The sequence below is a fragment of the Cetorhinus maximus genome, chromosome 17, assembly GCF_964194155.1.
Source record: "Cetorhinus maximus chromosome 17, sCetMax3.hap1.1, whole genome shotgun sequence".
Lineage (NCBI taxonomy): Eukaryota > Metazoa > Chordata > Chondrichthyes > Lamniformes > Cetorhinidae > Cetorhinus > Cetorhinus maximus.
The window spans coordinates 87,682,893-87,695,101 of NC_135895.1; the positions used below are offsets into that span (position 1 = coordinate 87,682,893).

Sequence of the window (12,209 nt, forward strand, 5' to 3'; positions counted from 1 at the left end):
CAGATTGACAATTATTTACACATAAAGCATCAATGCCATATACCGTTCCTTCCACCTTCTGTCCTCCAATTACATGAGAGTTCTGCTTTTAAGTGTAAGAGTAGAGGGGTTTGAGACAGTTGGTCTCTAGAAATAGATTCCTGCTGTACAGCAATCATGGTACATATAATGAAAGAAAATAAGAAGCTACATTGATGTTGTGCCTTTCACATCCTTGGGATACATCAAAACATTTTTAAAAATGTTAAATTACACAAACTTTGCTATTTTTGCATCTACTATGTTACATGCTACACCCATTCAAACATTGATCTGCTTGGTGCAGCTTTTTTGCATGCATCTTAAACAATCAAACCATTGGCCATCTATAATCCTCAACAGCCTCTCTCCTCACCCAGATATCTCCCTCCCCTGACATCTTTCCTTAAGCCATCGTCTTACAGTCCCCCTCCCAATCACCCCCCACCACCCCCAGCTGTCTCCGGCCTCCCCCCACCCATCTCTCTCCTCCCCCAGCTGTCTCCCTCCCCTCTAAATCATCTCCCATCTCCCCCAGCCATCTCCAGCCTCCTACACCCATCTCTCTCCTCTCCCAGTTGCCTCCCTCCTCTCTCAGCCATCTCCCGCCTCCCCCAGCTGTCTCCTGCCACCCCCAGTCACCTCCCGCCTCTCCCGGCCATATCCTGCCTCCTCCAGCCACTCCCTCAGCTGTATCCCAGCCATCTCCCTCCATGCCCGACTGTATCCTTCCTTTCCCAGCCATCTCCCTCCTCCTCCAGCCACCTACCTCCATCGCCCTCCTTCACCAATGTCTCCCTCCCCTCCCAACCATCTCCCACCTCTCCCAGCTGTCTTCCAACCCACCCCAACCCTAAGCTGTATCCCTCTTTTTCCAACCATCTCCCTCCTCCCACAACCATCTCCTATGTTCCCCAGCAGGCTGTCACCTCCCCCAGCATCTCTCTTCTCCCCCAGCATCTCCCTCAGCCTTTTCTCCCCTCCCCAGCCATCTCTCTCCTTCCCCAGACATTTTTCTACTCCCCCAGACATCTCTCCTCCTCCAGGTGTCTCGTTCCTTCCCAACCATCTCCCTTTTTACTCATCCCTCTCCTTCACACTTCCCAGCTATCTCCCCGCCATCCCTAGCCATTATCTTCCTCTCCCATCCGTCTCCCTCCCCTTGCCATATCCTCCCTGACCCAGTCACTTTCCTCCATTGCCATAACTCCCAGCTGAAAGCTGCTGCAACTCATGGGTCCGACTGCCACATATGGCAGGCGGGGACTCCTATTCTAGCAAGAATCCCAGCTGCGGCATACAACAGCTGTGCTCTTTTCCATAGCTGGCGGCATTCTTGGAGGAGCGGTGTGGAGGGGAGAGGGGAACAAACTCTGAGGTTACTCCTCAGTGAATGCTGATGTACGAGTCGGCTCCCCAGAGTGCTGCCAGCTGGCGTGATCACAGTCCTGAAGTTCTCATGACTGAGCCATGCTGACAGCAAGTCCCGGCATTTGGTGAACATTTCCTTTATTTCAACCCTCAGAAACTTCCCCAAGTTTTGGAAATAACATGGACAGCTGTACATTTATTCACAGAGTGCATGTGCTTTCACATTCTCTTCTCAGGCTCTTTCTCTTTGTGTAATTCGTGTTTTATCTGACCCTTCACGCAGATGAGTTCAAGGTTTTCCTGAAGAAGTTGCCGACTGAGTATTTCCTGAACTCTTCGACCATCCTGCAGCTGTGGACGATGGACTTCAGTCTTCAGCACCGCTACGAGCAGCTGGAGGCCAGCCTGAAGGTGCTCTTCAACAAGGCGCAAAAGACTGTCCGCAAACTCTTCAGCCTAAGTAAGCGCTGCCAGAAACAACCGAAATTCGTCCTCCCCAGAGAAAGGTACAGGATATTCACACACAACATGAAATAATTAAAATACCCTTCTGTGCATTCATTATTAAAACCTGAGAGAAAAGATTGTATGACGTGTGATTGGTATAATACATGGCAAAGCCATTGGGAATGTCTGGTTGATGTTACGGAGAGGATGTTCTTATTTATAAGGCTATGATGTTGCACAATATAATGGAGTTCGAAGGCGTTGATTGGCTTTCACGGGAATTAAGCATACAATGATAGCTATCATTGCCAACAATCACAAATATACAATAATAACTACCATTAGCAATAGTTACACATATCCTTGAGACACTTACGATAAAATGTATTAATGAAGAATTTACTACATCACAGGTTTCGAGCTTGATGGGATAGGCTTGCCAAGTCTTGTTGACTCCTGAAGTATCTATTCTAACTGACCTCTATGTAACCTTGCTTGCACCCAGGCTATATGAGAATCCGCACCTATCAAAGTATTCGGCAAACATTTTCCTGCTTCTTCAGTGTCTATGGTGACATGTTATTGGCAGAACTGGATTGAGGGGCTGAATAGCCTACTCCTGTTCCTATATGTGTATGTTATCAGCTAAAGCTCTCTGACTGGAATTCCTTGCAACTTAAACTGTCATTCCAACAGAAACCTATTTAACAGGCAAAAGCTAAATGTTTACCTAGGAATACATGAGGCTTGCTGGTTTGTCGAGCTTGCTGATCTCACTTGAATGAGGGAAAGGGTCAATCTAATTCCTGGTCTCTATGCTCAGGCTCTCTATAAAGAGTGTAGTTACTGAATTGGTGGTGTTACAGTCTTTGTGGGGGAAGCATAAACCAGAATAACCAAATTTACTGAATGATCCCCACCCCCCAACTCAAACTAATGTGGAAATTTTACCAACAAGACTTCACTTTTTGTTATTTTTACTTTAACATGAATCAGGTAAATGATACTTCAAATAAAAAGATAAATTTTGCTTTAAATATTTGATACAAAAAAGATATATCTTACTAGATCACAAGCACCCACATCACTCCCCACATAAATGTAGTACCATGTGCAAACTCATAGTCTTTCCAAGTCAATCGATTTGGCCCTTGAGTTACATTCACCGGCCGGAGTATTCCATTCAAGATCCCTGCATGTGGTTAGCACTGACACGGCACACATCTATCAACCCTCTCTTACTCAGGTCACATCAGTCTTGATGGTGTAGCCTTCCAGAGTTGCTTTTCAACCGACCAAACAACAACACCTCGTTCATGGTCTGGTCCTCCGATACAAACTGTCAGCTCTTTTACATGCCTGAGTTATTCACACCACTTTAGGATTCAGTCATACATCGCTTCTCCAAGAGCTTCTAGACTTTTATTTTTCTTCTTACTGCCAAACAGAAAACTGATCTTTTCATAGAGCTTTGCTGGCTTCTCTTCACGTGAATTCTTTATTCCTCTTTCTGTCTCTGTTTCCTTTCTTTCTGTGTCTGCATCTGTGTGCTGAGCATCTTCACCCTCCAGCTCATCTCTTTGTAGCTCTCCTTTGTATCTTGTGACACAGGCTCTGTCTTATCTTCCTTCCCATTGGTATTGCTTCCAGGTCAAGGGTCGCCAAGTTACATGGACTAGTATTTTGGTTTATCCAAGAAAATTACAATTGATCCCTTTACAATTGATGCAAATGCTTAGAAGTCCTTTTCAAACATTATTAAAAACAATTGCAGATTCCACAGATATTTAGAGAAATTACAAATTTTCCTAACTATTGCTTCTGGTTTAAAGGCCGTCACAGTGGAGAATATTAAAAATTGTGTCTTTGAAAATTTTCACTAGCTGAATTGTAACTGAAACTTCCATGGTAATTCCCCAAATGTAAAAACAGATGGATAATGCTTCGGCTTTTGTTTGATAAATACTTTTCTGTTAGAATAACAGTTTAAATTCAAAGAGTTTCCAGTCAGAGAGCTTTAGCTGATAAGTGCATTTAATATTAAAAAATGGGCTGTGTTGAATAAACTAAACAAACTCAAAAAGGATAAAAGTTCTGAAACAGATGGATTGCATCCACATATTTTATCTAGGGAAGAGATAGCAGAGGAATTACTACTCACATTTAATAATTTGTTAGAAAAGGGTGCAGTGTCAGAGCACTGACGGATAGCTAATGTAACTACTATATTCAAGGAGAGGTACAGAACATGTCCAGAGAATTATAGATCAGTCAGCTAAACAACCATGCTAGAAAAATAATGAAATCCCTGCTAGAGAAGAGAAATGTAATAATCTGGTCAGCATGGATTTCATAAAAAGGGAAATCTTGCTTGACTATCCAAATTGATTTTTATGAGGACATATCAGAGAGTGTAGGAAATGGTAATGCCGTAGATGGGTTCTCAAAAGACCTTTGATAAGGTGCCTCGTAACAGACTAAGGAATAAGGTCAGAGAATGTGAAATCAGTGGACAAGTAGCGGAATGGATTGCCAGCCGACTTCAAGATGGAAAGCAGAGATTGGTGGTAAAGAGTAGTTTATCAGAGTGACAGAAGGTGGGAAGTGGTGTTCAACAGGGGCTGCTGACGATTTGGACTTTGGAATCCGAAACACAATTTCTAACGTTGTGGATGACACCAAGTTGCAGGAGGATAGTCAACATGAAGGACTGCAACAAATTACAGGAGGACATTAATAAAGATGCTGAATGGATGAATAATTGGTAAATAAAGTTCAACACAGGTAAATGTGAGGTAGTACATTTTGGTAGGAAGAATAGGGAGGTCACTTATTACCTGGAAGGTGCAAGTCTAGATGGGATGGAAGAGCAAAGGGATTTCAGACTATTAATACACCAATCACTAAAAGTTGCATCATAGGTTAGCAGGGCCATGAAAATGGAAATCAAGCACCAGGCTTCATTTCTAGAGGAATAGAATTGAAAAGTAGTGATGTTGTCCTAAACCTGCAATGAACCTTGGTTAGACCACACTTAGAGTGCTGCATGCAGTTCTGGTCGCCATATTATAAAAAGGATATAGAAGCACTGGACAGAAGGCAGAGAAGATTTACAAAGATGATACCAATATAAATCAGGAAAGAATTGACAGGCTAGATCTCTTTACTCTTGAAAAAAAAAGGCTGAGGGGTTACTTAATGGAGGTATTTAAATTATGAAAGATTTTGATAGAGTGGATACAGAAAGGACATTTCTTCTTGTGGGGAAGAGAATAATTAGAAGCTATAAATATAAGATGCTCAAGAAATCCAATAAGGAATTCAGAAGAAACTTCTTTACCCAAAGAGTGATGAGAATGTGGAGTGTGCTAACAAGGGGAGTGGATGAAGCATATAGCATAGATGCATTTGACGGAGAAGGGGCTAGATCGTTATGATGGAAAGTTTGGGTAAGGAAATATGGGAGGAGGATTGAGCAGAGCATAAACACCAACATGGACTGGTTGGGCCGAATGGCCTGTTCCTGTGCTGTTCACCCTATGCAATTAGGATCAGTGCTCACTGTGTTCAGAGACAGAAAATTAGCCAGGGCTCTCAAATCCATTCACTATCCAAACATATCTGCCAGTGTAAATTAGAAAGTGCCCTCCAACATCCACCACCTCAGCTCACACGTGAAATACTGTCACCTGATTGTGAAACTGGAAGGTTGCTTAATGTTTGAGGAACCATGCACCAGAGAAGTGTCAGCATCTTCGGGATAGAATCTGAGGACATGGAAAAATTGTGTCGGAGTTGGCACAGCTGATCAGTTTGTAGTATTACGTTGAATGTTTGGCACAGAAACAGGTCATTCAGCCTATGCTGGTGTTGATGCTCTGTACAAGCTTCCTCCTGCCAATTTTACCTAAACCTATCAGCATATCCTTCTATTCCTTTCTCCCTTAAATTCATAACTAGCTTTTCCTCAACTGCATCTATGCTATCAACCTCAGTTACTCCTTGTGGTAGCAAGCTTCACATTCTCACCAATCTCTTGGTAAAGAAGTTTCTCCTGAAATCCTCATTGGATTTGTTAGTGACTGTCTTATATTTATGACCCTAGTTTTGGATTCTTCCACAAATGACACCTGCCATAGGCCTGGAAAAGTAAGGACTTTGTGTGAGTCATGTTATGGGGATTGATTATTGTTAAAACTGCAGCCCAGCTAATTAGATGAGGAAATACTTTGAAACATGAAGGTTTTCAAATAACCAAAGTAAAAGAGAGACATATAGGCCGGGACTTTCCCCTCGGCGATTTGGGGGCGGCGCCCAGTCGCCGAGGGGAAAATGACGTGAGATGACGTCAGGAGGAATCCCTGACATCATCCCGGGCCATTTAAATTTTTAGAAAGGCGGGTAGACAGCGAAATAAGCTGTCTGTTCGCTGACCTGTTAATGGCCAATTGAGGCCATTGACAGGCTAATTAAAGTAATTAAAGGGACCTGCCCATCCAATCTTAAGGCTGGTGGGCAGGCCAGGAGCCCCAGTGGGCTCCAGATTATTGATGAAACTTCATCCACTGGCGGGATGAAGTTTCATGTCCGTATTTTTAAAAATTAATAAAGTTTATGTGGTCTATATTAACATGTCCCATCTCGTGTGACAATGTCACATGAGGGGGACATGTTAATAATTTTTAAATTTTTGTATTTTTAAAGTTTTTCGGACTCTCATGGTCTCCCTGAGACAGGACTTTGTCTCAGGGAGAAGTGCGCTCTTTCGCAGATGGAGATTCTCTCCACCCCCTGCACAGGGAGCGCACAGCGCTTCCCATCGGGCAGGCCGCTGGGTGGGCCTTAATTGGCCCGCCCATTCAAAATGGCGGCAGGCCCCGTTTCAGTGGCGGGGGTCGGCTGCCCGCCCGCCGCCAAGCCGATGGGGCCCGCTCGCCATCCAAGGGCAAGATTCTGCCCATAAAGTGGGCAGTTAATATAGATACTAAATCCACCTTATAAACCCCTTTCGTAATTAAAGAGCTATAACAGGTCACCCCTCAGCCTCCTGTTTCCAAGAGAGAGAGCCCCAGGTTGTTCAGTGTTTCCTGATAGCTGTACCCTCTCATTGTGGTGCATTAGAAATCATTTTTGCACTTTCTCCAATGGCTCTATATCATTTTTGTAATATGGTGAGCAGCACTGTGCACAGTATTCTACGTGTGGCTTAAGCAAGTTATCACTTCCTGGCAGCCACTGTCAGCAGACAGTGTCCACAGCAGCCTGCTCTAAATGTTCATTTTGAATGTTGGAAGCAAAGATTGAAGTAATGTATAGCACTGAGATGTTTTCTGAGGGTTGTGTCAGGAAGTGCTGTCTTGATCAGACACAAAACTTGTTTTGCGAGATATTTCCATCCCTGGGCAGGGGAACTTACTTGAACATTCAGTACAACATTAAAAAAGCCCCCATTCACCACCTCAGAACTCCACTTCACATTGGCTGATTACATAGTGGGGCAGCAACAGAGGTCTCCTACTGTGTTACTTTGCACCAAAGCAAAGTGGTTCTGGCCTTGTATCAACACAAAAGTGCTTAAGAACTGAATTTACTACAGGCACTGTGAGGGCCCCTGGAAGAGGTGCTCTGACACTAGTCTAGCTTCCCATGCCCTTCATCACCACTGCTGTCAGCATGCTTCAGAGTAAATTTGAACCCAACTTCCTGCTAAACACTCAGCGTATATTAAAAGTTTAATCCTGAGCTTTCAACGCAGATGGAGGTATCGCTGACAGTAAATAATGTGGAGCTGGCATGATGGGAAACCTGTGCCAGTGACACATTGGCATCAGTTTCCTTTCAAATCAGCAGCACAATCATGTCTGCCAATCCCACATCATGCCAAGTAGACACTTCTAAGCAAACATTCTACCTAGATAATTGCTCACCACTTGAGCAATGCAGGTGGTACTCCTTATCTCTAGCCACATATGAGAAGGTATGTATTCAATTTACCTATTCAATGTACCTATTCACTATTGGGTAGTACAGCGAGTGTATTCCCTGTATTCTCTGTTAATTGATTACCAGATGTACAGTTATAATTATAATCAGGCTAATTATGTAGTGGCAGGCAGGTTAAGAAACCAGTTTTCAGCAGAAACTTTGCTTACTGGTGAATAATTCATTTTGTTTGCACTGATTCCTGGAGCCAACCCTTCCTCCCTATTGATTGTAATGCATGACCACATGCACTCTGTAAATTTCCCAGTTGGAAGTGGAAAGCTTCCTTCTATCCATCCAATAGTGCACTTGCTGTAGGCAAGAACAAGAGCTAGCCTAACTGCTGCTTAATATTTCCAACTGCCTCAATGACACCATCTCCTGAAAGTAGACAGCTGGAATTTATTTGAATTCTCTCTGGCTAGGGATTTCATTCAGGAATAAAAGAAAAGTAAAAATTACATGGAAATTTTGCAAATGATGTTGAGAAATTTCACTCAACCTTTGTACAAAAGCCTCCATTGAACTGTTAATCTGTCTGAGGGATGTGTGAGAAGCGACCATAACAATGCTTCAGAAAGTTAATCATATAATAATAGGATTGAGTCCACCTGGCACTGTGTGAGGGGTGTATCTATCTCATTCCATTCTTACAATATTGAGGTAAATTGAGGGCTAAGTGAATAAGGTTTTTTTAAAATATTCATGTGGGCATTGCTAGCTAGGCCAGCATTTATTGCCCATCCCTAATTGCCTTTGTTCAGAGGGAAGTTGAGAGCCAACCACATTGCTGTGGGTCTGGAGTCACATGTAGGCCAGACCGGGTAAGGATGGCAGATTTCCTTCCCTAAAGGACATTAGTGAACCAGATGAGTTTTTACGACAGCAGCAGTATGTTTCCAGTCCAACGCGAGGGCAGGCACTGTTGGACCTGGTTCTGGGGAATGAGTTGGCCCAAGTGGATCAAATAACAGTGGGAGAGCATTTAGGGGACAGTGACCATTGTATCTTTAGGTTTAGGTTGGCCATAAAAGAAGGACAAGGAGAAATCCAGGGCAGGGATAATTAATTGGGGGAAAGCCAACTTCGATGGGATGAGAATGCATCTGAGTTGACTGAAGAGGAATCAAATGTTGGCAGAAAAGATGGTGGCCGAACAATGGGCTACCTTCAAAGAGATAGCATTGCAGGCAATGTCAAGGGGAAAGGTAGGACAAATAATTCTAGAACACCCTGAATGATGGGAGAGATAGAGGTGAAGATGAAAAGGAAGAAGTACGCGTGTGACAGATGTCAAGTAGAAAATACAATGGAGAACCAAGCTGAATATAGAAGGCCCAGGCGGGAAGTGAAAAAACTAATCAGAGAAGCAAGGAGAGAGCATGAAAAGAGACTAGCAGCTAACATGAAAGGGAATCCTGAGGTCTTCTATAAGTATGTAAATAATAAAAGGGTGGTTAAAAAAAAATGTAGGGCCAATTAGGGATAAAAGAGGAGACTTGCATGTGGAGGCCAGAGAATTAGTGGAGGTATTAAACGAGTACTTTGCAGCTGTCTTTAAAAGGAAGAGGATGCTACCCAGGCTGAGGTGAGAGAGAAGGTAACTGGTGCACTCGAGGAATTTACAATAGAGAAGGAGGAGGTATTAGAAAGGCTATCTTTACTTAAAATGGATAAGGTACCAGGACCGGATGAGATGCACCCAAGGATACAGAGGGAGGTGAGACTGGAAATTTCAGAGGCACTTGTGATAATCTTCTAGTCTTCCTTAGATACGGGAGTGGTGGAGGAGGACTGGTGAGTTGCAAATGTTACATCCTTGTTCAAAAAGGGGTGCAAGGGTAAGGGCGGCAACTACACACCAGTCAGTTTGGCTTCAGTGGTAGGGAAACTTCTGGAAACTATGGAGAGAATTTTCCCCCCATTGGGGGGTATGTGCAGGGGCGTGTGGGGGCGAGCAGGGTAGGGTGCGGACCCGATCGGGTCCGCACCGCCATTTTACATGGGCGGGCCAATTAAGGCCCACTCGACGCAATGTGCACCGGGAGCACTGAGCGCTCCCAGTGCGGGTGGGAGGGGGGTGCGTGTTCCTGAGTTGGGAGTGCAGAAACAAAGGTGCCTCAGGGAGATTGGTTTAAGTTTTAAAAATCTAAATAAAGAAAGGAAAAAATTTTAAGACATGTCCTGTCATGTGATAGTCTTAAAAAATTTTATTCGATTTACAAACACTTCATGAAATCTCATCCCACCCGTGGATGAGGTTCCATGAAAAATGCAAAGGCTGCTTGGGCTCTTCACCTGCCCGCCAACCTTAAGGTTTGACAGGCAGCTCAGTTTATTTGTTTAATTAGTTTTTAAATAGCCTTAATAGGCATTTGACAGTTTCGGCTGTGTGCCCGCCGAACTGAAAATCTAAATGACGCGCGGTGATGTCGGGACGCACGCCCGACGGTCACCCTGCGTCATTTTATGCCTCGGCGAGCGGGCCCCGCCCCCGCTCACCGAGCTGAAAATTCTGGCCTATAGTTCACAACAAAATCAGTAGTCACTTAGACAGGTGCGGGATAACTAAGGAAAGCCAGTATGGATTCATTAAGGAAAAATCGAGTTTAACTAGCTTGCCGGAGTTTCATGGTCATCATCAGATTTTTATTGAATTCAAATTTCACCATCTACCATTGTGGAGCATAAGAAGAAGTCAAGGTTAGTACAAAAACAAAGAGGCTCATCTGATACTTTGGCTCAAACAGCCCAGTAACTCCAGAAACCAGCCGATGTAACTCAGCAGCCCAGTAATGATGACTCCAGTGATTCCCTACTCCACCCCTCCCCTAGTCTGACACTGATCCGGTTCCACATTCTATGTGAGATTCCTTCAGATTTCTGTTTCAGTCAGAGCCTTTTATGCAGAATTCAGTCAAAGGGATTTCCAGATCTAATTCATTTCTGGCACCGTCAAAAATTTTGAGATTCATCAAAGTGGAACTTTCATCTCCTCACTGCCTGCCAACGTTTAAATACTAAGCTATCACTCTACGTTTGTTGGGCTCCTTTTGTGATTTTTGAGGTCAAGCTAATGGCCCGCACTTGCCTAGGCTACCTTTTGTCCCATATGTAGATACAGGTGCTTATAGTTGATTGCTTCAACCCTGAAGAGCCTTTTACAACTGAGCTAACCCTTCATTACTCTTGCGAGTATCTTCCATAAGTTTCCTTCAGTGCCTGGCCCAGGCAATTTATCAAGTGCACCATCCTCAATGTTTCCATGTCTTCCCTTGTGAACATTTCCAAAAAGTAATACCGAAGTGATTCTACTCTTTTTGATTTAATTCTCAACTATTCCACCGCTTTTATCTTTGACATCATCCCTAACCACTTATTTGCTATGTATGACTGACTTACAGTGCTAAATACTCCTTACTATATTCCTCCCTGAACACATTATTAAACACCTGTTAATGTTTTATTACACACTTTTACTTTTGCCTGGCAGGTTTTACATGGTAGGACAAAATTTGATGTCAAGATAATGATGAAGCATTCACTGTTATTTGTGTATAAATGTTATAACCACGTCAGGAAAGGAGCAGAGACTTTGTTAAATGTGTATATATAAAAGTTACTGTTCAATCTGTACTGCAGTGGTATTCGTTTCAGAAAAATGCCTGCCTCACCATTGAAATAGATTGAGTGGTGTGAGGTTGCTGTATGAATATGGTAGGTATGAATAAACATACCACAGATAAATAGGATTAGTAATTAGCAGAAGTACCCTTTTAACAACATTATAATTGTTAATGACCACCAATCAGCCTCTCTAGCATTGAAAATTAACTATTGAGGGTGTGGAGTCTTATTCTGTCAGGTTTTTGATCTTTTTAGGTAGGTTTTAAAGTGTCAAATTTTAATTTTTTTCCTTTCCGTCCCTTTTTCCTCTCCAACCTTTCTTCACACTTCGTTTTTCTTCCTGTACCTGATTTGCTATTAAATTCACAACCTTTAATTCACCTTCCTTCTCAGTCCTTGTGCTGCATATTTCCCACTCTGTACATCACATTGGTAAAGGAGACGGCAGTTGGTCACCCTGCTCACTCTGCAGCTTCCGGCTGCCCAGTTTTCCTCATTCTGCCATTATCAACTTGCACTTTCAGCAATTTTATGGCAAAAATGTTTTGATCTGAAACCTGCAGGAGCAAATCTAACTAATGGCGGATGCCATTAGAAGTCCCGTTCTAGCAAAGTCTGGCCCAGAATGGGACTTTTGCTCCCTTCTTGTTGTATATTTAATATATTTCAGAGCAATGCAGAGATTACACTAGTTATTATGTGTCAAACAGGTTTTATTTACAGTGTTTTACAATGCCTGCTCTGTCTCATGCTTCTTGCAGTTT

At 43.2% G+C, this 12,209-nt stretch overlaps 1 protein-coding gene across 3 annotated transcripts in view; it reads left to right on the forward strand.

The window, feature by feature from the left end:
* brinp2 (bone morphogenetic protein/retinoic acid inducible neural-specific 2) overlaps positions 1-12,209 on the forward strand; it is a 194,011-nt gene that overhangs the window by 157,905 nt on the left and 23,897 nt on the right. For all 3 annotated transcript variants that reach the window (XM_078561556.1, XM_078561555.1, XM_078561557.1), the window contains exon 7: positions 1,673-1,895. In XM_078561556.1, coding sequence (XP_078417682.1) covers positions 1,673-1,895 — 223 coding nt within the window. The remainder of the gene's footprint in view (positions 1-1,672; positions 1,896-12,209) is intronic.